Source organism: Drosophila yakuba, chromosome 3L (genome assembly GCF_016746365.2).
Source record: "Drosophila yakuba strain Tai18E2 chromosome 3L, Prin_Dyak_Tai18E2_2.1, whole genome shotgun sequence".
NCBI classification, from domain to species: Eukaryota; Metazoa; Arthropoda; class Insecta; order Diptera; family Drosophilidae; genus Drosophila; species Drosophila yakuba.
In genome coordinates this window covers 1,285,173-1,311,231 of record NC_052529.2, presented here as the reverse complement: position 1 = coordinate 1,311,231, position 26,059 = coordinate 1,285,173, and the positions used below count along the sequence as shown (strand labels likewise).

Sequence of the window (26,059 nt, the reverse complement as noted above, 5' to 3'; positions counted from 1 at the left end):
AGACGAATTATTTGCTTATCTCGGCGAAAGTCGAGAACCGAAAATAATCTAAATCAGCTTGAAACAAAATAACCGATTCTCAGAGCTCCCAGTTCTTGTTCTACACCGAGATAAATTTACATTTACACAAGTTTCTGTAGAATTAATAAACGCATTTTATTAAACATATTGCAACTAAACACTAAAATGATCTTGTTAAAGATAGTTAACCATTGATGCACATTAAGTGTAGTGTTAGCCCAAGTGTCCCACATACGGAGGCAATCAAGATTCATCTTCCTAGTTTTTTTCGGTGCACTCCCTCTCTTTGGAATGTTCTCGCAGCTGGAAATAAATCGGGCTACAGCGAAAACCATTTATGTTTATACATATGTTACACAGGCAAATGCGGCGTATCTGTGATTCGGGGCAAAGACGAGGGGTCAAGTGACCGCATGTGTGTGTGGATGGGGTTTCGTTCCGGTGACGTGGCCATTGATGCTCCAAGAGCTGACGTGGACGCCTTTCAATTAAACAAATCACCTCAAATCAATTAGTCGTGGTGCCATACAAATGGGAGCCCCTTCATTCGAGTCGGTTTATAATGCACTTTCAATGCTCTTAGGTCTAGACAAGGTTTACAAGTTATTTGGCATGCGAAACGGGAGATTCATAGGATCAATCTTAATCTCAGGGATGCTGGGTATCTGTCACTTCGATCTAGACTTCCTAGAACTCATCGTGACGGGCCAAGGCCTCTCCGAAATCAGTGGCCTGGGAGCCCACGAAAACGTCGTACTTGTCCAGTATTTCCTCCTTCGTTAACTTATCATCGTGATCCGAATCGGCCTCGAACAGCAGGTGCTTGGCCTCGGCCTCCGAATGATCGAAGTCGTGGGGCGCAATCCACAGCTTCACCTCCTCCTCGTTCAAATAGCCATCTTTGTCCAGGTCGCGATGCACGGAGAACGCCTCCCTTTCGTTGGCCACCCACTCGGGCTCCTCGTCATCCTCTTCCGTCGATCGGTACATGTCGCCGATGTACTCATCCACCGAGATCTTGCCATCGTGGTCTTTGTCCAGATCGGTAATGGTCTCGAGCAGCACCACACCCTTCATGGTGGGATGGTCCTCGGGGTGCAGGAAGGCGGTGAACTCCTCCTTGGTGAGCTTGTCATCCAAATCCTGGTCGGCCACCGACCAGCGGTACCGATCGCGTTTCAGCAGGCTCTTGTAGCTGACTCCTGTTCGGAAACGAAAGCGATAATAAATTTGATTATTTTTAGAAAACAAACTGGGTGTTTCCGCCCATCAAAAAAGTATTTCTCTATCTTGAAAACGATAAAATCCTCGTAGAGGATATTAGATACACACCGTTTTCCTCCTGTTCCTTCTCGTCCTGGGTCAGATCATCCATAAAGCCGTAGACGGTAAGCATGTAGGTTTCCCAGCTGATGGTCTCATTGTTATCTGGGTTGTGCTGCTTCCACAGACGACCCACGTCCTCATCGATGTAGCGCTTCTGGGTGTAGGCGATCCAGTTCTTCAGCTCCGCCAAAGTGACAAAGCCGTCCTTGTCCTCGTCAATTCGGTCCACAATGACGCCTAATCTCCGCCTGCTCTCCTCGGGCGTTAGGCTGTCGAACTTTTTGGACTCGTCCGGGCCCAAGAAGGCTTCGTGGTCAAACTGAGCATTGTGCTCGCCTCCATCGAAGTGCTTGGCGTGCAGGGAGTCGTGCTCCAGCGGATTGAGGGGCACCTCTTCCGGGATGCTGGAGGCACTTGCTCCACTTATCGCCGCCGTCAGCGCAACAAGTAGCAGCAGCTGAATTCCGGTTCTAGCCATTTCTTGTTGAGGCTCACGTCCGTTCGGTTCGACAGGCAAACTGAGAATAAATCGTGGGAGATTGAGATATTCCGAAAACAACAAACTCTCTGGTGACTTTGCTAGTGCTGCCAGATCGGTGGGTAAGTGATGCGAAGTTGGCGGGACTTTTGAAAACCATACTTGCCTTTGGGGAGTAAATCTAATTGTTAGTTATTTGTTTATTTGAACATATGTGTTAGGTTGCATTTATTAAACGTCCTTTCCGTAAAGCTAGTTCAATATGGTACAAATAAATATGTGCAGACATTTGAATTGAAGCGTTGGGCTAACTACAATATTTTACTTATATCTATTTACATTCGCGTAGCTGCAGGATTCTGGGTCTATTATTTGGGAGCATCCGCGCCGTCATGACCCAGAGAACTAAAGTCCCCCGTGTTGCAGGAGATGCTGGGAATATCGAAATTCGAGAAGCCCCGGTAGTTGGATACCTCGGGCTTCAAAGGGGATGGAAGCAGGACAGCGGTGGCCGGCACTTCGCTATCTATAAGGCTATCCGTGGTACTATCCAGCAGACTGGTCTCCGGCAAAGGCGGCGGTGGCTGGACAGCTGAGCTCTTCTGCGCCAAGGGGTCGAATTCGTCGAGATTCAGCTTTGACTCATCCGCTGTGCTGTTTTCGCCACTCTGATCCGACAAGTCAAAGTCGTAGTTTATATTGGTCAGGCCTCCTTGAAATTCAGAGCCTAGCATGAGCACGTCTGTGTTCGCCTCGGACACAGGCTCCTCCAAAAGGGAAACGGCATCAAACGCGGTGTAATTGAAGATTGGAGAGGCGAAGAGGTTGTCGGCTGGCTGAACATTCTGCTGAAGTGGCGACAGACGACCCATCGAACTCATACTGGTGTCCTTAAGAGTCAATCCAGTGTCTTCAGAAGCCGCAGTAGGCTTTGCTAAACCACCAACTGCTGTCAGCGACTGGGAGGTCAATGATCCACCGTGTAGCATATTTGCTTGATAATGACCAGCCTCGCCTTCGCTGAGGAGGTGAGCTCTGGCTTGACCTATCAAAAAAGCTGGTGTTTTGATGGGCAGCAGATTGAGTGGGGCCTTGGCAATCACGGTGTCCACTCGCTCTGTCACCTCTCTTTGGAAATCGATTAGCTCTTTTTCAAATGAAGTAATTCCAGAGCTAATCAGGGCGTTTCTTTTCTGCAGCATCTCCATTCGCTTCATGTTCTCGGATATCAAGTGAAGGCTCTCGCAGGCCAATAGGGCACTTTCCCAGGGCGTACTGTAGGGCTGCTGACCAGACATCAGAGCCTCAAACTCCTCGCTGCTGATGCCCAGACTCTCGCCATTCAGATTCTCTATGAAGGCAATGGCCGAGCACAGATTGGTAAAATAGTAGCCACTCTCGCCGCTCATCACCCGCGAAGCGTTTGTAAAGCGCGTAACGAAGTTGATGTTGCTGTGCAGGCGCACAGGATTGGCCTTGAGCACGACGAAGATTAGGGCGGGAAGGAAGTCATCCGCACTGGCTGGTCCCCCAGTGGCCCGTTTCAGAAGCTCAAAGATGTGCCGACAGCAGCGCCAAGTGCACTGCAGCTTCTCCTGCGGCGAATAGTACGAATCTATGCCCACCAACTCGGATATAGCATTGTAAACCAGATCCCTGGCCTCCGAATTGACTTCGTCGATGCTGCAGTCCAGATGCTTGGCCGTAATCCAGCTCAGCTGGCGTATACGCTTCTGCACTTTCACGTCACTGTCCTCATCCGTAGTGAAATATGGACTGAAGAGAAATCTGCAACCAAGAAGAGTTCCCCAGATTAGAAATAAGTACTCCTCTGATATCTGCGTTCCGCATGACTCACTTGTGGTTCTGCGTCATCACCACCTTCTCAAAGAAGTCGATGGCACTATCGCGATCCTCGTTGGTGGCTATCTCGAAGCTGGGATCGTTGTGCACAATGTCTGAGACCTTGGTGTAGGCATTCTGAACCAAATCCGATAGTTCGTTGATGTTTTTGCCGCCATTTCCGTTCATATACTTCCGAATGTCGCTGTCCAAACGCTGGATTTCAAGCTTGAGTTTTCGCTTGCCGTCGTCGGGAATGCGGAGTTGCCGCAATTGCAATAGAAACTGACCCTCCGTGGGATCGGGCACATGACTACGTTGTTGGGTAACTAAAGAATATGTAAGTAAAAGCTCTTAAAGGTAGTGTAGCTATGTAATATTACTTTTTTGGGCTCCAGCCTGCAGAGTCTTTTGCAGCACAGCGGTAAACTTCTTCTTTTGGAGGGTTCCCAAGTGGTCCTGCTCCTTGTCCAACGACTTTCTGACCTGCTGCTCCACCTTTCCCTGAAGATGTGCATGCTGTGGCGATCGGCGATCCAAGGTGGCGACCGAGGTCGAGGATCCGGGGCCCGTTTCGCCTGCCTTCTCTGTAATGAACCACTTCATGACTGAACGCTCTGCATCGGCTTGGAAGTTATATGCATTCGAAGGCGGGGGACTTACGCTTCAACTTCCGCTGCTTATCATTAAACTTTTCTCGAAAACACATCGAGCACAATCCTTCGTTTTGGGGGGTTCCGTAAAACCCGCATCCTGAACGGCACTTGAGGTCCTGCTGCCCCAGCCGCAAAGACGGAGGTCGCGCCGCCGTCGACATCTCGGAGGTGTGGCTATGGAAATACAGCGCCTTATCTGTGGGAGTCCCTTTGTTGTGTATTGTTTTTGTGGCTAAATTGTGGAGATAAATAATTCTACTGCTGCCGGCGTTGCCAGATAGTCTTTTATTCAGTGGTGGCAAATCGGTCAGAAAGTGTGGGATGAGCTGGTTCGCCGGCATTGAGTACCCGCCCATCGACTGGAACCAGTTCGCTTTCTACACTGGGGATTTCCCTTTTTTGAAAGGGGAATTTATTATAAAATCGCTTCGTACAATTGGATTTGCCTTGTTTGAAGGGGATATTATTATACAAGTTTGATAAGAAACCTTGTTTTCTTTTGATTGCAAAGGTCGACTGTGACAATTATTTCTAAATGAACAATGACATTATTAGAGCAATGTTGTTTGTTCAAAAGAAATTATTTCTGATTATATAAGGAACTCCATAAATTACCTGTAAGCCCACACAAAAATAAAATACTGTTGAGTTATGTTCCACTAAAATTGGATTTTAGCATATTTTATTCGTAAAGAAATGTTTAAACTGCAACTTAGGGGAATTTGCACAATTAGGTCGAATACATGTAGTAAAATCGTGGTGCCCTAGGAAATATTTTAACACACATTCAATTTTTAGATGCACACAAACATTTTTAAAACCAGATACACTTTTCGTTTTTCGTCATAACATTAAGGACGGTTATACACGTAAAAAGAATGCATTTCTGGAAGGGTCACAAATAGTAGTAGTTCACAACAGCAATTGGAAAAAGCTCAGAAAACACAGAATTATGGCTTAGACTAGACTATAAATTTGCAAAGTTCTTTGTCCTAACTGCTCTACGCTACGTTACCGATCTTGTTCCCCAATGAAAAGTTGAAATCTGCAAACAAACCTCTACATCGTCCAGTCCTCCACCTAATTGACGATCCATTAATGCACTCAACTACTAACAACTCGACTAGTTCAACGCTACCTCTACTTTATCTCTAGTTCTTCTAAATTTGTTCTCTCTTCTAGCAGTAAAAAGATTTGGAAAAAACCATTTTGTCTCTGTTTGTGTTTTGATTAGTCTTAAAAATTGCTAACACTATTTCGCTACTTTCATCAAAATGCAACCTTGCACCCTTCCTTCCCGTGCTCAACTACTTTCGATAGTTTACGTATACTTAACATGATCGTTCTTGTTTTCGTTCACTTCCCATTTGCAATTCAACCGTTTCAAAAAAGTCTCGTGTATAGTTTTGAACTGGAATTTAACACTACTTATGATGTCTTTGGCTTTTGTTTTTGCTTCGTATGCGCTCAACTCTTATAGCTAAACATGTAATTATCATTAACGCGTGTGTTTCAACATTATGCTGACTTTGGTTTTGGTTATAGGTTTTTGATTAAACATTCTTTGGTTTTTGATTTGTTCGTATCTGAGTGTATTCAATTCGCTACAAAAGAGTTTCATTTGTAAAAAATTCAAGTCTAACGATTTGCTTCAATAAATTCCTTGTTCCAATCGCTGATCAATTGGAATTATTTGGCTGATCTGATGACTGTGGTTCTTCTCTTGTCTTCTACATATTTATGTATGAGTACCCTGTGTATTTAAAAGTTCCGCTTACAAAACAAAAGGTAAGGCAAATTAAATGTTCGAAAGTTAAAAAAAAATATCTTAACTTTGAATATATACAACTGAGGAAAACAAAAACCGCATTATTGTTTGGAACTTAAAAAGTATCTTAAAAATTTAACAAAACAAAAGTTTTTAAATTAAAATTCTTATTAGAAAATAATCTCTATATTTAATGAAATTAATTGTTAGTTGTCCGCAGACCTTTATGTCCGCAGTGTTTTGGGCCAACTCAGTGAGCTGGTTAACTAAAGTACTTCAGGCCTGCGATCAGCATAAACTTCTCAATAAACAACTCCGAGTCCAGGACAGCGATGTGAGCCGCTCGACCGATCAAAGTGTTGGCCGTGTGGGGCAGCGCATGATGGACATCGAAGCGGGCCAAAGTCAGTTCGGGCCTGGCCAAAATCGGAGCTATAATATTGTGCACCATTTCCCTGAAAAGGAGTCTCTATAGTCATGAGTTAAACAATCCCCTGTTTCAATCGAACCTGTAAATGGTGCCCAAGGAGGAGCTATCCCGCATTGCCGCCTTGCAGAGCTCCAATCGAGCCGAGTGCGCTGGGACATAGCGATCCTGGCTAGAACCGCAGAGCAGGATGTTCTTGAAATGGTGCAGGGTGCTCCTTTGGCTCAGCCTGTACAGGAAACTATTCCGCATATCGGTGGTATCTCGCATGCAGAGCTGCAGCAGGGATCCGGACTTCTTCCACTTCTGCATGAACCACATTCCTGCGGAAGGTGTGAAACCATAGGTTAATTACCATGCATCTGCTGATGGAGGAGTTTGGCAGACTCACCCATGTTCACCAATCCACTGGTGTTGTAGAGTGTTCCCAGGTGTGGTCCGGAGAGCGAGAGGAAGGTGTGCAGGCGCGGGAGCAAGGGCCTCATTTGGGGCCTGGCCAGGGCACTCCGCACAATGATCGTTCCCAGCGAATGGGCCACGAATGAAATGCGAGCGGGATTCAGGGCGCAGCTATCGATATGGTAGAGTATCTCGGTAACCAGCCTGAACGATCCAAGATTTTCAGGAGAGAGTGTAAGAGATATAATTGATGTTTGCTTACCGATCAGTCATGGTGTCAAAGTCAGAGAAGGTGTCTCCCTGGTTCCTCTCCGACATGAGGAACTCCAGATTTACACCGGGTAGCCCCAGCTCCAGATAGGTGCGCACCAGTCGCAGGTCCGCCGAGTTGCCATCCAGCCCGTGGACGCAGATGACGAGGTGCATTCCGTTGGGCGAGAATGCGCGGTACTCGTCGCTGATGTAGAAGTAGGGCAGTTCGGAGGCCAGCTGCACGTAGTCGGAGTATATGCTGCCCTGGTACTTGATCTGCTTGCGGAACTCCTCGCGGTACTTCTCGAACTCCAGCAGCGAGATGCTGGGAGGAGCATCCTGCACGGCGGAGGCCACTTGGCTCTTGCGCTTGTGCTTGGAGTTGGTATTGGTATTGGAACTGTGGCCCTGCTTGGTGGCCCTCACCTGGCCATTGGAGTTCTCCTTGTTCTCATCCTGCTCCTGATCCACACCATTCTCCATCCCATTGCCGTTGATCGCGTGCGTCTTGCACTGGTGATTGAGCGATTGATTGGGGAGGTTTTGGGGTCTCTTCAACTCCGCCAAGCTGTGGGACTTGAGCACAGGCTTGTTGCTGAAGATGGCCGGCGTGGAGATGGGACGCAGTGACTCGTAGATGTGGTACACTGGATTATCAATGGCTCCAATGGGCTGGCGCTCCTTCAAGGGTGGCGGCAGATGGCAAGCGACGATCTTGGTCTTTCCCGTTGGGGGCAGTGCAGCAGGTGGCGGAACTGGTGCTATGGGTGCTGCTGGAGCTGGCTCCGGTGGCGGATCACGGAACTCATCGGGTGGCGGTGGAGCCAGTACCAGTGCCATCTCCTGCTCCTGATCCTGGAACTGCTGGGGAGGTGGCAAGCACACTGCATCCAATGGTTGCATGTCCTTCAGACTTGTGATATCGAAATCCGACTTGGACTTCTCGCAGGCAGTCTTGTGGCGATTCCTCCTCGGCGGTGGCTCCATTTCCTCCACCTCCGTGGACTCCCCGTTGGGCAGGTGGCGTAGTCTATCCAGCTGGTAACGGGAACGCTCTCGCTTGATATTGACCGTCACCGAGGAGATCTTCTTGTGTACCTCAGGCTGCTGGCGGGCTGGTGTTCTGCTCTGACTGGAGGATCCAGCCTGCCTTTTCCGGGTCTTGTGGGGGTGCTGCTGCTGGAGCTGCTGCTGTTCCAGAACCTTTTGTAGGCGTAATCTCAGCTGCTCTCCATTCAGGCGAGTCTCCATGGCCATGCCCATTCCCAAGTTGAGCTGGGTGTGTCTCTGCCGATTGGTCATACCCGTACTGGTGATGGTATCCGGACTGGAAATGGCCAGGGAGCTCCTCCGGCTGCTCACCCAGCCACTCTCCTCGCTCAGCGATGAAGTGGAGTTGCTCCTCTGCCGCCTCAACTGCGAGTCCGAATCGAATTCCGGTGGCGGAGCCAAGTTCGGCAGGGATTCACTGAAGCCACTGGTGTTGGGATCACTGCTGGTGGTGTTGTTGTTGCTGGTTCCCTCCAAGCGGAAGGGCACACTGTTCGAGCTCAGCATCTGGAGCTTCTGCATCATGTCGCTCTCCGAGCTGCTGGACTCCTTCCTCAGCTGACCCTGCCTCAACATCTCCTTGATGTCGGAGACCCTCACCCGGGCAATCTCCACGGCTCGAGGTATTTGCGAGGAATTGCTTCTCGGCATGGTGGTGTGCTGACTCGGAGGAGGCGGTGGATAGGAGTTCCTCGGCGGAACCATCGACTTGGGCAGGGAGTTGTAACCGTTGTTGCACTGCTGCTGCTGCTGTGGAGCAGCATGTTGCTGTTGCTTGGGCGGATTCAGCAGCTTGATCTCGTGGAGGTAATCGAACTTTCCATACCGCTGCCGAAACTCACATATGTTCCTCATCAGATCGTCCGCCTGGAGTCGGGGTAGAGTGTGGTTGTTGGTCGTGCTCACTGGGTTTGTGGTGAGTCCTTCGCAGCCATCGAGCTGGTCCAGGGACTTGCTGTGCCGCGCTGGCACACTGGAATCCAGGTCGAGATCCTCCAGCAAACCGGTGACCGAGTGTCTGGACAGATTGTGACGCAGAGTGGGCGGAACGGCGGCTTCCGGAGCTGCTTCCTTGCTGGGTGCAATGGTAAGACTCGCCTGGAGCACTTCCCCGCCCAAAGCGAATCTCGGAGTGACCACGCACTTGGCGTGCGGATGAGCCGGTCCCGAGCCATTGGTCTGCGGGTAATCATAGTCGAAATGGCAGGCCAAACAGTCTTTGATGCCATTTAGGCTGCTGCTTGAGTGAGTTTTGTCCACCTTTTTCTTCTGAGCGCCAACCACGGCGACTGTTTCATCTAGCTGAGGATCACTGCCCGATCTTCTCCTGGCATAGGTGCTATTGGGGGTGACATAGCGATCCTCGAAGATCAGCGGCAGGGACGAGGCGTCACCGTCGATGGGCGTGCAATGAACTGGCAGCGGCGGCAGGGATTGCAGATAGCGACTCCTCCTGGCCAGCTCCGCTATAGCCACGTATCCCTGGCAATGGCCAGGTGCGGGTGACCCATTGGATTGGTCCTGACAACCCCCAGCTGCCGCATGACGCGGTTGCTCCAGCACAAAGAAGCCCTCGGCAAACCTTCGCACCCGCAGTATGTGGTGTTTCCTGGCCAGTAGGGTGTGCACAGCCGTCGAGGATCTGGAGGCCAGGAGGACCCTTCTCCACCAGAAAATGCTCTCCGCGCACAGTTGGGCTATGTCCGAGTTGGCCCGAATGGCGAAATCCTCCTCCGCCTCGAGTTGCTTGGCCTGGTCCAGCAGAAGTTGCAGTCGCTCTCCCGTGTCATTCTCCCGCAGAGGTGGTGAACCAATCTGGGAGTTTATACTCGGCGGCAGCACTGTGCTGAACTCGTTCAGAGTGGCCTTCAGTTGCTCAATGGCACCTGGAAGCAGGAATTCCAGTAGAAATATCTTAATTTGGAGTCGATAGCAGAGTTTATACCTAGTAGCAAGCAGCAGATCTCGCGATGAATGGCTCTGGACTGGAGCAGCCTGCCCGCGGGTCCTCCGCTGCACTTGGTGGTGCCTCCTATCTGGGGTCCGAAGAACACCGCCTCCAAGGGTCCTGGCGAGGTGTTTCCCCTGCAGCTCAGCTTGCCCGCACTCCACGGCTTCGAACTGCGAGGGGCACTGAAATATAATGAGAAGGCCATAAAAGACCAGAGTTAAATCCTTCGCTTTGGGGAGCATCCAGTGCATATCTACCATATAAAATTACACATAAAAGTGGAGATGTGGAGAGGGACGGACGGACGGAGACGTATACGTATACGGATACATAAAGCAGGCTCTTCTGGCCACAGAAACTACACCAACTACGTGATCCGAGCGGATTGAAGTACGGAATTTACACAGTTACGGAGTTCTAGTTGTGATGGAGTTATGATGGGCTCTTACCAGAATTTCATATACGAGAACACGCTTTTCCTGCAACCGCAACCAGTTTTCAGTTTTCAGTGTTGTATTGGTCGGTTGCGATCCGTTTTTGAGTGATATTGGTATGGATTATATGTTTGGGTTTAATTCGATATCGTTGACGCACAAAAATGAGATAAATGGATCGCAGGTTATAGAAAATGATAAATTGTTGATATACAACTGCAACTTATTGTCAGCAAAAAAGGTTCCCACGTTCGCAACACAAGTTTTATTTCAAGATATTTTTTTATTTGTGTATATACATTTAGCTTCGAAACAATAGATCTATTAAATGCTCATTAGTTAACATTATTTATTTATAGTTAAAATAGTTTGATAATTTTTCAATACTCAGCTAGCTATAGAGTGAAAAAAGTAGGCATTCACCTAGTTCAACAAATCAAAAGAATAAAATAAAATAATAATACAAAACTAAGTTCTAAAATATTTGCCAATTAGTGGAATACAAAAGAAAATTGGAAGAATGAGGATTACAAAATGTATTCTAAGTAATAATCCGTTCTAAAAGTGATTCGAAATAATCGTAAAAAGTGGTACGTAATATTATTTCAGCTCTGTTAAGCTGAAAATGGCTTATTGTAAAAACACCACGTCTTCGAAAGATTTAATCCTTAAAGTTTATGTTTAAAGTTTCGCCGCCGAAAATCCGCTGGAAAGCCAATCCGACTGCAGAGGATGATTGGACCTCAGTTGGCCGAGATAATCAGGCAATTTACGGCACTGCTCACGAGGACGAAAGCTGGAGGATTGGCGGGGATTGGTGGTAATCAGGATGAGTATGGCACATCGGGGCAAAGGCCAAGGTCAACAAGGAATTCCAGAGCCCAATGAGATGATATTTTATTCATACTCGCACGAGTGAGATAGAAGGCACTACGCGGCCTAAGCGAATTTCAAATTCCGTTTCATATTATGTTTGCCAAAGGATTCGTTTTCTGGCAAGGACCTCAAACTGCTCAAGCTGCTCCTGGTTGGGAAAGTAGCAGAGGATTTGCACTCGAAAATTGCCGACAACTTTTAGCAATATAAAACAGATTAAGGAATTACTCACAGAAAAGAAGGCAAACTTTGTCAAGGATAATAAGAGGGAAATACTGGCGCAAGCTGGATGGCAGATGGCGAATGGCGGATGGCGGATGGATACAACTTTTGCCGAATCAAACGGCGTAAAAATTGACTCGGCAGACGCACTTCACCACGCCCCTGGGATGCAGCCACGCCCCTCGGATGCTGCAACTGCAACTGCCTCTGCATCTTGTTAGCCGCGCAAGTTTCGTGTTGTGTACTTTGCCCAGCAACTTTTCCCGGCCAGGAGCCAAAGGACAAAGGACACAATTGCATTGCGAGCGTCATTAAAATTTATGCCTCGACATTTTTTTTGTATTCTCTCCCTTTTGTGCGAATAGTGGGCAGAAAAGGAGGCGCTGCGTCCTGGGGAGCCTGTGTGCAATTTTAATGAGTTGGAAATGATTTGTGCGGGTAACTGGCCGCCAGTTGCCACTCCCCCGTTGCGCCCACGCCCCTCTGCTGCTGATGCAGCAGTCGCCACGCAACAGGACACGATAAAAAAGGGGGAACTGCCACGCCCACTGACCCATCCCGTTCCGCCCACGCAGCGGGTTCAATTTACTGTGCAAAATATGACCGTATCAACGGTGACATTAGAGATCATGTTGTCATCCTCACTTTGCATCTCCTGCAACGACTGACACTTGAACCCATGCCTACACTGTGCGAAATCGTTGGCATTCAATTGGAATTTTTAAGTTGAGTGACTACGTAGGTGCGCAAGTAGCAATTGAATTTATAAATGTTTTAGTTCTGTTTAGTTAACTGGGCAAACCTACCCAATAAAGTAATAACTACTACTATAATTTTCCAGTGCGCCACTACTCACTTGATGTACGGCTGATGGAGGGCCACGAGGCTGGCGTGGATGCCCACACTGATGGCCGCCAGATGGAAGTAGTCGAACAGCACCGGCAGATGGTAGTGAAGGCCACGTCCCGGATGAAAGTTCAGCTGCAGGTTTCTGGTGGAGGCCAGTGTCAGGGCGGAGCTGGCGGGTCCGGAGAAGCTGCCCATCCCACTGCCGTTTCCATTGCCATTCAGGCTGCTCGACCCGTTCTGCTCCCCAAACCAGAGCTCCAACTGCAGCGAAAACTCGGCCCGTTCAATGGACTCCTTCAGGTGCCGACTGTCAACTGCAAAAATCGAAAAGGCATGAGAGGAGTTGGAGGTAAGGGAAATAGGAAAAAAAAGTGAGTATCCGTCTTGAGGTTGAGTGAACTGCAAATTCCCGGGATAAATGCGGCAGAAAATCCTGCATGCAAACATCCTGCTTACCCCATCCGCCCCTTCCTTCGCCTTCCAAAACCCCATTTCAATTCCGTCTTGGCTTATTTGTTTTTCTATCGATTTTCGTTTAGTTCGAAATAGTGGCAAGTGGGTGGTTTGGGATAGGTCTGCCAACCACCACCCACCACCCACCACCCTTCGGTGAAATGGGTTAATGTCCATGTAGTGGTGCTGCGACAAAGACAAGTCAAAATTCTGCGAAGACCGCAAATCGTTGGCCGGAAACCGAGTGAATCGATGAGTCAGGAAAATGTTGTCCTAGTTGTGTTTGGGAACTCAATCAATTAGGTTTCATTGTCGATGCAGGCAGATGTTTCAGTATTAAATATGCATGGATTTAAATGTTTTACTATGAGAAGTTTAGGGCAACTTAACTGCAGGCTTCAAATAAGACAAATCTTAGAAAGAGGATGCGGTTTTTCTTATTGGATGTTCAACAAGTGAGCCGAATCGAATCGAGTTGTAGACGCCCACCTTTTTGTGTATATTCATCAATACCATTACAGATTATTCCACCTGCCACTCCATAATAATAATCATCCGAGTTTGCACTCCTCCCCCAAAAAGAGACCATCTAACCTATAGCTACCCACGTCGTTTGCGAGCTGAAAATGTTAATCAAATTCAATTTGCTTCACATGTCGATGGAGGTTTATGGGTTTGTGGGGCTCCTACTTGGGATGCCAGCAGCCTGCCCCTCCGTAAGGGCCATAAAATTCATTTGTTTTCATAAAATAAGGATTTACTTATGGCGGAAGGCAATAAAAAGAACGGAGAGCAGCCAGATCTCTTTGGCTTGTTGAGATTTTTGCTGGGTCCTTCGCCACATCACTCATCCGCCATGTGGTCCGTGGTGACAATTGCTTTTGGCTGGAATAACTTAAATGCTGAGGGTTTCACAAGGGTCTCCTCGCCGCCGCTCGACACAGTTTATTTTATTGTCTGCGGTGCAGTAACCCACTGTACGAACTATACGAAAGATAAATTGCACAGTTAGGAGGAGCGGAAAAGCGGAAAGGCGGGAAAAACCGGAACGGGGAAAAGGGAAAACGGGGAAAGGGGAAAGTGGAAAGCCCAACAATCACACACATGCGAGAGGCATCCACAACAGACTGCGAGCTGTCAACTGAAAAGTAACTTTTGTTTGCGGCTCTTTCTAGACACCCCGCACTTTGCCCGGGAAACTTGTCCAAATGAATTAATCACTTTGCTCGGCAGCCAAGTGGATGATGTTTCTATTGTTGTCGAAGGCTGCGATGGCGGGCGGAAAATAAAAGGCAACAGCTACTAGCTACTAGCTACTAGCTACCAGCTACAAGGATACGGATATGGATAAGGATCCTGGCGTAGCAAAATCGAGGTGCTTAGACGTCCATCAAGTGCTCATCGCCATTGTGGCACTTCAACACCTTGAAATCTCTGGCGCTCTTTTATTTCCTTACACAATACCCATAAATATGCGAATGAAAATATCTCTTTATATTTTTATCCAACATTTCCATTTGCTGCCGCCGCGTGTGTACATATTTTCATGGGCTTTTTCGCATTTTCCGCCAGCTTCTCACTCTACGCATCATGTTGAAATTTACTTTTGATTTGCTTTTTTCCTCTTATGTTTTTGCCCCGTTAAGTTTTTATGCGGCTTTTATTGGGCTTTATGGTGCGGTTACCATGTACACAAATATTTATTAAATTGATTATTTTATAGGCGCGCACTTAAGCGTACACAATGTGAGCATAATATTTATATATTATATATATAAAACAAACAATATATATAATATTGTTTGTGCTCTTCAAATTAAATGTATAGAAACCTGTCTGAAACTTGTTTTAGAAATGCAATTTTCTTTGCTGTTTGTATAGGTCACTTCCAAGTTCATCATACATTCTTGTAATGCATAACTAAATTGTTTACTTTAGATTTCTTAAACTTGGCCGTCTGTCTTTCGTTCGGCGTCTTGTTTTTCTTTTATTAATGCAAACTGGGTCATGGTGTGGGCCAAGTTTTCACTGTGCTGCTGGCCGAGAATTTGCTAAAAGGAGTTCCCAACTTTTCGTAATTGCATTGCAGCCAGGGCAGCAAAAATCCTTTTAGCTGCAGTCAGCAATAAATGCAATTAGGTGCAACGAAAGGAAGTTTCCCCACTGAAGTTTGTGTCCTGCCATACGTCTTCGACATCTGTCCCGTGTGGTCAGATGCATTCAGCTCCCGGTTCATTCCCGATCCCCAGAGCTCCAAACTTTTTTTTCGGCCAAGAGCAGAACTTTGGTCCGTTCTCTGACAATTTGATTTATATTTCCAATCGAACAATAAACTCATTTCGGCTCCGAAAGTTTCGCTGTCCGCTGACTGGCTGGTCGAGTGATTTGGTGTCTGGTTACCCGCGCTGGTGTTTTTCCCCGGATTCCCATCAAAATGCCACCAATGCGGCAACGGGGAATTCCCGGCATTCTTGCCACTCGCCAAAGTGCACATTTCTAGCCCCCGCTACTTGGAAAATTTTGTGACACTGCCTTTATTTAATTGGGCTTCTTTAGCAGTCTAACAAATTCTGTGTATTATAATCTTCTTTTGATGGAATATATTTAATTGAGTTGAATTGGTAATGTTCGCAAACTCTGCAATGCCAACAACGCGGAAGAACGCGATGCCTTCTCGCATTCTTGGCAAGAGGCACTCGAAAGTGCAATTTATGCGGCAGCCTACTTGGCCAATGGCCACACTCTTAAAAAACACTGTTTATTCGCTTTCAGGGGTTAAGAACCTTTTGCAGAAACACACGAATACTAGCTGCCAAATGATAAAGGTATGATCATGATTTTTCCGAGTGCACTCACCCAGCAAGTGGCTGCGAAAGTGGATGATGTCGCGCAGCGGAACCTCCTCGTTGCGGTAGAGTATCTGGAAGATGCGCGAGGCACCGCTGCCGTTGATAACGGAGGCGGATGAGCCGCTGCCCCCCGGCGACGACTCGTGGAGGCGTGGCACTTCCCCCGGCGAGAGCTCGCCCCGCTCGCTATCGCTGCTGCCGTGGTCGGTGCTGGCGCCGTTGGCGTGTCCGTTCTGTTTTCCGGGTCCACTGGCTTCCGGAATGCTCGTCTCCACCTGCACAGGCAGGCGGGGTGAGACACGCAGGCCACAGCGCACCTGGTAGAGTCTGTGGACGAGGGGGAGAGGTGGGTTATTAATTAAATTGGCTTTATCAGTAGGGAACATTTGTAAGCTATATTAACTTTCGATTTTAGGGTGTTCTTTATTATAATTTTAATATTCTTTACTCAATCTATACTCTGTATACTTCAACTTCGACCTATCGAATGTCTGTAATTATCCACTTGTTGTCTAAAGATTTCAAGAGGAGGAACCCTCGATTCCCAGCAGATTTGCGGGCCACTGACACTGTGGTCTTTAACAGCTTCATTTGCAGTGACAAGCGAACAATGGGAAATCGGAGGAAAACAGACACAAACATCAGCCCAAACAAATGCTCTATTTTTCTTTCATTTTCACTGGCACACGTTTCTTTTTTTTCACTTTTTTTCCCTTTTGTGTATTTCGAAAACACGAGCCGTTGGCCGGCGTTCGTTTTCTTCAAGAGCAGCAGCAACAAATTGAAATCCCATAAACACTTGGCTGACAATTAGTGAGTGCTACGGTCACTATATGTACATATGTATGTACACATGTCTGCATTTTTTTACCGACTCTTGATTGGTTGGGCAGTCTTTATTTGCTTGTTGCACTGCATTTCACGTTGTTTGCCCAGCACTTCAAAGGTCTGTGTTACGAGCTCAGCAAATGGGGGAAAAATTAACAATTTTATTTGAAATATTTTGTGCCAATGGAGGGGGAAACGAGTGTAATATTCGCTTTTGGCCCGGATTTCTTAAATGTTTGCGTACAAGTAATCACGAAGTGCAAATCATCGTTGGCAATCTGCAATCTACACACAAAGGCACTAATTGCAGGAAGCCAATTTGGAAGCGTTTATTGATTTTAGATTTTTATTTAACGATGACAAATGTAGATTTGCCAAAACTTTAAATGGAAAAGTTGAATCGAGAGCTCTAGGTTTGACTAACGCATTTTCCCGCTAATCCATCAATTTTCACGGCGTTCTCAGAAAACTTTCGTGGTATGTACTTCATTACTTTCGACGCCTTGGATTTAACATCGCTGAGTTTGAGTGCTTTTCAAAAGTAAACTCGAAGGACAGACTCACCCGCGCTGAAACAAATCCACATTGAAGAACTTGTGCAGCTCCACGACGAACTCGATGGTGGCCTGTAGGTCGCCCATGGTGGCCCGATTCCTTGACCGCCCAAAGGGGATTCCCCGATGCCCCGATGCTCCTCCTCGTGGTCACTTGGTCTCAAGTTGTCAGCAAGTTCATTGGCTCCTCGCTGCTGGAAGGGAAGAGATAAGTTTTTACTTTTATTTATGGTTTTTACTTATAATTTTTGGCTCCCACTGCAGCGCCCACGGAAAATCGGAAATTGAAAATCGGAAAATGCAACCACGACGTTGCCAAGTTCGTTTGCCGTGCTCTCAATACATTTATTGGCAACTATTGACAGCTTGGCCAATTGATTGCCCCGTAATTGTGCGAGGAAACCGTGCCAAGTGGGTGATTTTCGCCCTGCGCTTTATTGCTTTCTATCGCGGGCGTGGATACAGAGAAAAAATAATACCCCAATTGGATATAATTCCTTTATAAATGGGTCAGCAAAGTAATGCACATCGAGAGGTACCCTAATCCTATACATTTTACTTGGAATTCTTTAAAGTAAATCATGTTCTTAAGCAGCTAAAAGACTTCCAGGACATTTTTCATGAAAGCTCGATTTTCATCTGTACTAACTTCCAATTTAAACTCGTGTTGAGCATTAAGCGGCCTTAGTTCGATTGCACAAAGGCGTTTGCTGTAAGCCATAAGGTGAAAGTGGGTGGACTGCCATTCTCATGAATTTTCCCTTTGTGTAGCTGGATCAGTGTGTGTGTGTGCCTGCGTGTGTTTGTGTGCTCTGAGGTTAGCGGGTCAGCCACAACAACAACAAGAACAAAAACAAGAAGAACAACAGTGGGCCAGAACGGGGGAAGCCCCGCCACGATGTCAGTCGAATGGGGCCAAAAGCGAAAGGAAGACAGCAACAACGACGACGACAACTTTTAATCGCCCGAACAACAAAAGCTCCTTTCCTCTCGCTCGCGGCGGGAAACGAGAGGGAAAGTGGGAAAAAGCGGGAAAGTCAGTCAGTCGCCTGCGACAACCGCGCCTACAATAACATTAACGTGCTGCAGTTAATGCCACCCCACCGCTTTTCCGCCCACTTTTGGGTGACCTCGCTTGTTGACACAATGGAAGCACAGCAAGAAGAGCTGCTTCTGCTTCTGCTTTTGCTTTTGCTTTTGCTCTGCTCAGCTTTTCCCACTGCCTCTGCTGATGAAAGAGTTCTGTGCTCCGTGTGGACTTTTAAGGATGGCCTGGTAAGGAGAACATGTCTGTTCCCCCCCTCTCCCCCGAAAAACATCTGTCTGTTGGTTGCCTCATTGTCAATGTGGGTTAACCTAAGTGAGCCAAGAGGCGGGTGGCATGGGTGCCATGTGTGGCATGGGTGAGAGAAGAATTACACTGCGACACACAGCATTATGGGCAACCTTCCCATCTTGATTACCAAATGGGTAGTAATTACATATCCATTTGGAATTTGGAATCAAAATATAAAGCCAAAGTAGATAATCTATATATATGTAATTAGTTATTAGTTATTTTCCTTCAAGTTCGCCCTTGTGTTTCCCAAGCTTATCGCTTAACCAAGTTGATAAGACAGATAAGACGCGGACTTATAGTTTCCGGCCGCACTGTTCGCTGGCTGCAGCTTGGTGAGTGAAAGTGATGATGCCATTTGTTGGCAAAGTCCTTAAAACTCCGCCCCTGGAGTCCTTGGGGCCCAGTCATCAGCCATCAGTCGCGTTTTATCCCGTGATGTATGGGCAAATGTTGTCGCTACATTTTGACTTAGTTTGTCATTAAGTGAGCCCAATTCCCTTCTCGCTAGACAAATATTTGTGTTCATGAATTTGAAATGCTCTACGAAGCTTTGGCTCTTGGAAATTAAAAGCAAATTTGCTTGCCAGTTTTCGCTCACGCAAACATGGTGCCCCCACTTCCGAATATTACGTATACGCCGCGCTGTCTGAGCGAATTGAACAAAAAATCCAAAAGAAAACTAGGTCAACGCTAAAGTTCACGCAAAAAACGAATTGTGAATAAAGTGCACAATGCGTCCACAGAAGTACGAAATTTTTGGCATGGCACAAAATGCGAAGCGGAAACTTTTAAAAGCTCAACGAAAAACACATTTGCGCAATGGATGGAGTGGAAAGTGGGATTTCCGTGGATTAACAATGGCAAAGCCGAACTATAATGAGGATTTTTTGGCCAACTAAGAAGACCACAAAGACGGAATGCATTTATCAAGTTTATAACTGAAAACTGGAAACTGTCATAAAACTGCATTAAGAGCCGAAAGGATAAAGTTTCCGAATCAAAGGCGGTGCGCAAATTTGCTTAACTATAAGAAATAAACAAAATGAGCTGTGAACTATTCAATTTTGGAGAGCGAGACCACCAAGAGTACGCCATAAAAATAAAGCTACAAAAGCCACTTGAGTCACTTATCGAAACAAAAGGCGGGCAAACAAACAAGGCGCAAAAACCCCAGCATACGTGCAGCACTTCCGATCGCTCAACCTACAGTCCCCTACACTGATAAAAAAAATGTGCAGTGATCAAAGGTAATGATAGTAAATAATGATATATTTTTGTTTTTACAACTCTGAAGGTCGTAGTAGCTCGTTAAACTGATAAGAACTTTCATCACAAGGCATTATTATCATGACTTCACTTCAATTTTTGCCAGTGCAGCCAAGGCAAAGCCGTCGATGACAACGGCCACATAAACGGGCGAAATCAAATCGTTCGTGCTTATCATCGTAATGATTATCCCTAATGTCCCGGCTAGGATGAAGAAAAAAGGACTTCCGCGCGAAGGAAATGAGAAAGGAGATGGCCGCATCTCCCAGAGCCAGCAACCCACTTTGGGCCAACTTCGGAGTGAGTCCTGAATCATCGTCGACTGGCCAAAGTCCAAATGGCAGGAAGACAGGAAAAGTAGGGAGCAGTGAGTAGGGAGAACGGAGGACTAAGGGCCGTCAATGGCAGACAAACGAGGGTTGGTCGCCTTCCTTCCTTCCCGCCCAGATGAAGATAAGTTGGTGACCCCGACACGTCCTCATTTTTACGTCCTCCCCTCTCTTCCCACCCCTCGAACCACCACTTATTTTGATAAATACTACGGCAAAGTGTATATGCATAAAACATGGCGTGTGAATGTGTTAATGTCTAAGGTCGTCGTGGCCTGTTGATGAATGGAAAACAGACGCTTTCATGTTCATATTTCAATTTAATGCCACTGGCCGGTAACATTTCCTTTTCGGGACCCCCTTTTATTTTGGGCAGCGTTCAAGGCCATAAACTCAATTAATTTGCTCTTCACGTCTGGCATTATGATTGTGAAAAATTAATTAAAACATTTTGTACAGCTTTAAGCTGTAGGTCGGATCAAAAGGATGGCGTTGCCCAGCGACCAAAGGTCCTTGAAAAATTAATAGCTTCCTTCCAGCGACTCAGTTTCGTTCATTAACGATTTATGTTGCCTACTTGCCGGCGCCAAGCTGCGAAACTTCGACATCAAGCAAATTGTGTTTATCTAACTTTCAGACTGCAACTCCATGTTTATTGCATGTAATTTGAAACTCTGAAGCGAACATTTTTTGTGATTGTTACATTGTTATCTTGGTTGCCACGAAACACAGCAGCCCGGGAAAAGCCCTTTAACTTGGTTGTCCGGCAACTTTTGGCTACCTATGTATATGTACATCCCAGTCCCATGACAACTTCTTTTGCCGCCAGACTGAGCCGGAAATAGGCAATTCCATATCAGACAATTTCGTCGACCGATTTGTTTGCCTGGGCGGCGGCTTCCACAGCCCAGAAACATGTGTTTTTCCATTAAATTATTCATCAACTCGGAAAGTTAAGCTCGTTCCTCCCCCCATCTGCCCAGGAATCTCGTAAAAAATGCCCTCGAGTGCCGACATCGTCGCCGCCCATGAGCATGAAAATTATTTTCCCTGGCCTCCAAACTCTTTTCCCGTCTATTGTGCACAATAGGGCAGGGAAAATGGCGTTGTGAAAGGTACGGACTAGTAGTTACCCTTTAAGGTTTTTCCCATCTATCATGGAATGATGTTGGCATCAAGTGATGCTGAAGAACTCGCGTACATGCGGCATAAACATACTTATATCATATTAAACTGCTGAAGAATGCGCTTTTGAAGCTGTTTCGCCTTTATTAGAATCAATATACCCTACCATGCACAGGGAAGGCGTAAGAAATTGCCAACAGTTGCAGCTGACGGCGTCTACAAAAGGGGAAGGTGGCCAAGGGGCTGAGGGGTGGCGAGGTATCTTGGCCAAGTGCATCGCGTGCCGGGGAAAAAGCCAGGGGCGATCGGGCGGGCCACTTGCACACGTTCACGTGTCGAGGCCCAAATGGGTTTGCGCCAAGTTGGCGGAGGGGATTGAGTGCGGGGCGGGGTGGGGCGGAGGACAATAAAGGGCTAGCCGAACAACTCAAGTGCGCAGCCAACAATAACAAAGGAAGCAGACCTCAAGCCCATGAAAGTTAGGAAATACCTGGGAAACTGGGAAGCAGGGAAACTGGGAAACTGGGCTTGAGGCGAGTGAAAGGCAAGTGCACGGGAGTGGTCAGCATTTATACGGGCCTCTCACAACTCAGAGTCTCGCATTACACGTGGCCACGTTGCAGTGGAAAATGGGCGGAAAGCGATTGAAACGTGTGGCGGGGAAAATCTTGTGGCGCGTCAAATGGAATTGAAGTGAAAGAGGCACGAAGCAATGAAAGATTGCACGGTGGCTCAAAGGAGCTTTGCGAAATGAAATGGAAGTGGCAAATGGAAAAGGAAATGGAAAAGATCAAGAAAACTCAGAGGATCCGGGAAAGATGCTTAACTTGAAGAAGTCTAGGTAGGTTCCAAAAACGATTTTTATATTAAATATTAAACGCAAGATTCTGGCACATATGAAATTGAATACCCAGCTTTATTAAAATGAAATGAAAGTGCAAATACATGGTAGCACTGGGAAATAAAATACGGAAGCAAGAAATTTCTGAATCTAGCGCAGCATAATTATAATATAGAATCTCTCTAGCCAGCAATAACTAAGTGAAATAATTTATTTATCAAGCCACGAATTCCACTTGCAACCGGTGGGCTACAACATAATTTGCTCAACTTTCTGCAGCACTTCCGAGCATACATGATGCATGGCGTCTGCCCCGCCCACCGGATGACTTAATTATATGCACCGAGCACCCACATCCACATCCACGTCCACATCCGCCGACTCTCCGTTATGAAGGACCCTTCCCACTTGGTTGGCTCCAACAAAGCTCAACGAGTTGAGCATTGTGTAGAGCGAGCAGAGCACCTGAAGGACCTGCGGACTCCCTAATGAAAATGGCAACTTGAATTGGCAGCAGACCGAATCGCAGCTGGGCAGGAGCAGGAGTAGTAGCGGTGGCAGGGGGATTCGGATGCGGATCCTCCACGGGTTGGGGTGTGGAAAAATTGAATTGAGCCTTTTTATGCGACCCGACTGGATGGAGACGGAACAGGATATTTCATTACATTTAAGCATGCATGGCTGAATAGAAGGATTCGGAACGGGTTTTGGGGGTGGCAAGGATACTCGGAAAGGGTAACGCCCACGTGGAAAAATGGCAACATTGTTGAAATGTGCAAATATTGGCTCAAGTGACGGCAATAAAAGAGTCAACCCCGGCAAGTCCCATGTCCTCGAGCACCTGAGGGTTATCCTTTTTATTTGGTTTGCGCAGCATGTTGGGCATATACGCAGAAATGATTTATCATTAAGTATATAGGAAATGGAACTTGTTTGCAACAGGGGGTGTCAACTAGTCTTATCTATAGATTGGATGAATTCCCCGAGGCATTACCCATCACATCACCTGGCATTTCATCAATTGATGTCCCTTTAGTGTTTTCCCAACTTTAACCCCAAAAGCTCACGATTGTCGACAGCAATTTCAATTTCCCCATGATTGACAGACAGCCCGAGGTCCGCCCCCTTTTTGCATAATTGCATAGCTGGCCATAGCCAATATCCGAGTGTTCCAGTGTGCACATAAATATATGCGGCTCATATATGTTTTCCAGAGCAGCCATGTCATAGATCTCGCCAGGAGGAGGCCCTTAACCCCTGTGTGTCTCCCACAGCCTCATGTGTCTACTGCGGTTTGGGTTTGGGTTTGGTTCGCTTCGGTTCAGTTCAGTTCAGTTCAGTTCAGTTGGGTTGAGTTCAGTTGCGCTATGTTGTGCGGGGTGTTTTTGCGTTATGCGGCAGTTAACTGTGTCGTGACATGTGGCAAGCATAAAAGAACCGTAAAATGTCATGTTTGTCGGCGGCCAAAACATGACGTGAAGTGGTCGAGATGGAGCAGCACGCTGACATGTGACTCACGCATTCGGCAAGAGGTTGGTTGGTCCTGGTTCTACTGGGTTCTACGAATTCGGGGGCTGCTGGTGCTCAACTAGGTGGTCGCGTCAACACATGGCCAAATTACAGTAGGCACGCAGCAAGGAAACCGGAGAGCCGCAGGAAACTCCGTCGGCGGTAAGGAGTTTTTAATGGAGTCGCAACGCGAGTCGAGTTGAGTTAGTCATGCGAAGGTGGTTGTGCTTCCTAATAAATCGATTTTTATTAGGCTCTAAATGCTTATATAGAACAATTGGGAGTTGCTTGATATACAACTTGGTCTTGGTTCTATGAAATTCTAGCCATATAAAAGGGTACCTCAAAGTGTGCAGCTATCGAATAATTAAAATAGCATAGACACCTTAGAAATCATCTTTTTAGCCCCTCGTTAACATAGGTATTACATTCCACATTAACCATCAAGATTGATTTCAATGTTGTAGCACAGTGTTGGGCGCAGTTGTCGCCCTCATTGAGTGTCCCTATTTCGTCCTTTACATTGACCATTAAATTTGCGAGCAAATGTCCTGTCCCATCCTGTTCCGAGCCATCCGAAATTCGTTTTAATTAAATGCATCATAAATTCTCGCACATTTCGGGCTGTCACTGAAAAAAGATTCCCTCGAATCGCACTTGTCACTCGGTTTTGAACACTTTTCCATGCCATTCCGAATCCGAATTCACTTTGCTCTCTGGGCTTGTTTGGCTTTTCTTTTTTATTATTTGTTGGCAGGGGGTTTTTGCCCTACAAAATCGGCGTTGCCGATTTTTTGTCGCTCATTTTTGTGTGGCCATGAAAAACGGAAATTTATTTATATATTTTTGCGTTTGCTCTGCGGGGCTTTGCGTATGAAATGTTTTTGCAATTTAAAAATAATTAACCCAGCGTCGAAAAGTTGTTTGCTCTATGAATGGCGTGCAAATGCAGGATTATAATGTGTTGTTGTGGACTGCGATAAAAATATCAAGTAACTTTCGGGCAATTAGTAGTTCCAAAACGAAACTTATTTGGGTTTCGATAAAAAGTTTGCTGTCCTTTTAGGGGCTCTCCGGTTTCGGGTTCCGCCCGTAGTAAAAATATATCCCCCACGCTGGATGGGAATTTAAAAAGTGGCGTCCCTTCTGGCAGCCCTAAATTTAGGTGCAGCAGAGTGGGGCCATTGAATTAATTAGGCTGCGACAACGAGGAGCACTTTAAGCGGGGGCGGTCAAGTGGTGGGAGTGGCAGAAACATACCACCCCACCCCACCGCACTCCCTTCTGGGGCAGGCACTTTGCCCCAATTTTACTTTCTGCGATGCGAGGCGATGCTATCAGGACACACACTTGGGCTTCTGGGTTACAGGGAGCCAGAAGAGCCGAAGAGACAATCGCTCGCTCTCTTCTATTTTTGAGCCATCCCGATGTCATAATTTACGCACTTCTTCAGCGGATTCCGGCTTACTGGCACACTTCCATTTCCCCGCTTTCCTTCGCTTCCGGCTAATGAAATTAGAGTGCACAAGCCGAAAAATAAACCGAAAAATGAGCCGCAGAAACCGTAGAAACCGCAGAAACCGAGCGTTACACCGAGCGCAACTATTTGTGGTATTTTCTTTTTCGGCGTGCTCGACAATTTCCACCGCCAAACGCACGTCCGCACCGGGAAAATGTCTACAGCGAACTGAACGGAGACGGAGACACTGCGCCGGAAAATGAGAGCCCGAGTACTGGGAATAGGAATCGGAATCGGAATCGAGCACTGAGAGTCCACTGCTGAGAACGCACCACGGAATGCGTCGTCGGTTGAAGTGTTCCTCGTGCTCTTGGCCGAGTTTTCAGCAGCTACGATTTGGTTCAGATAGATTCGAATATTCTTCAGTCAACTGCAAGAGAAAAGGTGAAGAGCAGGGTCTTTGAATGATGGGTATTTGAATGTTCTGGCTATGACGGGTGATAAGTGATTGATTAATTGGCCATAATGATGTGGCATCAGTTTTCTAGCGAAATTGAAAGTGCTAATTCCTTGAAATTGCTGGTCACAGAGTAATTGTGGTAGGGCTGCCTAATTTATTCTAATTTGGATTAGAATGTGAGAAAAAATATTATCTGACAATTAACTACCTATAATTACCATATGAATATCATATTTTCTTAATTATTTTTTATGTGAATTTGCATTTTAAGGTGCATAAAAACGTTTTCTGAACGGAATTCTTTCACATCATAATCACCATTTCTCCATAAAGCAGCATTCCTTCGAAATACCCCTTTGCATTGCCTTTAGATTGAAATTTAAAAGTCCTGGCAGCACCAGCTGATTCCTCCTTTCGCATCCTCTCTTTCACTCGCTCCTGCGCATGTCCTCTCTTATCCTGGCACTTGGCGAAGCGAGAGCATCCCGTGTGTTCC

General features: G+C 46.7%; 3 protein-coding genes and 1 long non-coding RNA gene across 6 annotated transcripts; 1 reads left to right on the top strand and 3 right to left on the bottom strand.

Moving 5' to 3' along the window:
* Positions 1-131: 131 nt before the first annotated feature.
* On the bottom strand, positions 132-1,903 carry LOC6532341 (calumenin-B). Its single transcript, XM_002093065.3, has 2 exons — positions 1,354-1,903; positions 132-1,223 (listed from the first exon to the last, which is right to left on the bottom strand). Exons 1-2 carry the CDS (start codon positions 1,823-1,825, stop codon positions 709-711), a joined length of 987 nt encoding a protein of 328 aa, XP_002093101.1. The 5' UTR covers positions 1,826-1,903; the 3' UTR covers positions 132-708.
* A 117-nt stretch (positions 1,904-2,020) lies between these two features.
* LOC6532340 (rab5 GDP/GTP exchange factor) lies at positions 2,021-4,613 on the bottom strand. The gene is made up of 4 exons (XM_002093064.4): positions 4,331-4,613; positions 4,051-4,254; positions 3,684-3,996; positions 2,021-3,613 (listed from the first exon to the last, which is right to left on the bottom strand). The coding sequence occupies exons 1-4, from the start codon at positions 4,482-4,484 to the stop codon at positions 2,194-2,196; spliced, it is 2,091 nt and encodes a 696-aa protein (XP_002093100.3). The 5' UTR covers positions 4,485-4,613; the 3' UTR covers positions 2,021-2,193.
* Positions 4,614-4,972: 359 nt separating this feature from the next.
* Positions 4,973-25,340, bottom strand: LOC6532339 (protein FAM135A). 3 transcript variants are annotated; one of them, XM_015193801.2, is made up of 10 exons: positions 25,090-25,340; positions 17,246-17,429; positions 15,861-16,180; positions 12,559-12,865; positions 10,620-10,649; positions 10,165-10,352; positions 7,180-10,105; positions 6,910-7,121; positions 6,601-6,841; positions 4,973-6,546 (listed from the first exon to the last, which is right to left on the bottom strand). In XM_015193801.2, the coding sequence occupies exons 2-10, from the start codon at positions 17,320-17,322 to the stop codon at positions 6,354-6,356; spliced, it is 4,494 nt and encodes a 1,497-aa protein (XP_015049287.1). In that variant the 5' UTR covers positions 17,323-17,429; positions 25,090-25,340; the 3' UTR covers positions 4,973-6,353. The 3 variants fall into 3 exon arrangements, with proteins under 3 accessions (XP_015049287.1, XP_039230018.1, XP_015049288.1); XM_039374084.1 differs by having other exon boundaries at positions 17,246-17,426; XM_015193802.2 differs by lacking the exon at positions 10,620-10,649.
* LOC26535934 lies at positions 10,351-12,630 on the top strand. Its single transcript, XR_001454062.2, has 3 exons — positions 10,351-11,194; positions 11,292-12,444; positions 12,544-12,630. It is a non-coding gene; the product is annotated as an uncharacterized LOC26535934 (long non-coding RNA).
* Positions 25,341-26,059: the final 719 nt, after the last annotated feature.

Bases quoted from the DNA above. Each gene is read 5' to 3' on its own strand.
- LOC6532341 (XM_002093065.3), bottom strand. From the start codon at position 1,825: ATGGCTAGAACCGGAATTCAGCTGCTGCTACTTGTTGCGCTGACGGCG. The intron at 1,224-1,353 runs GTGTGTATCTAA...GTTTCCGAACAG, and splicing joins GAAGGAACAGGAGGAAAACG to GAGTCAGCTACAAGAGCCTG.
- LOC6532340 (XM_002093064.4), bottom strand. From the start codon at position 4,484: ATGTCGACGGCGGCGCGACCTCCGTCTTTGCGGCTGGGGCAGCAGGAC. The intron at 4,255-4,330 runs GTAAGTCCCCCG...GGTTCATTACAG, and splicing joins TAAGCAGCGGAAGTTGAAGC to AGAAGGCAGGCGAAACGGGC. The intron at 3,997-4,050 runs GTAATATTACAT...CATATTCTTTAG, and splicing joins GCAGGCTGGAGCCCAAAAAA to TTACCCAACAACGTAGTCAT.
- LOC6532339 (XM_015193801.2), bottom strand. From the start codon at position 17,322: ATGGGCGACCTACAGGCCACCATCGAGTTCGTCGTGGAGCTGCACAAG. The intron at 12,866-15,860 runs GTGAGTGCACTC...CGATTTTTGCAG, and splicing joins CTTTCGCAGCCACTTGCTGG to TTGACAGTCGGCACCTGAAG. The intron at 6,547-6,600 runs GTTCGATTGAAA...ACTCCTTTTCAG, and splicing joins TCCTTGGGCACCATTTACAG to GGAAATGGTGCACAATATTA.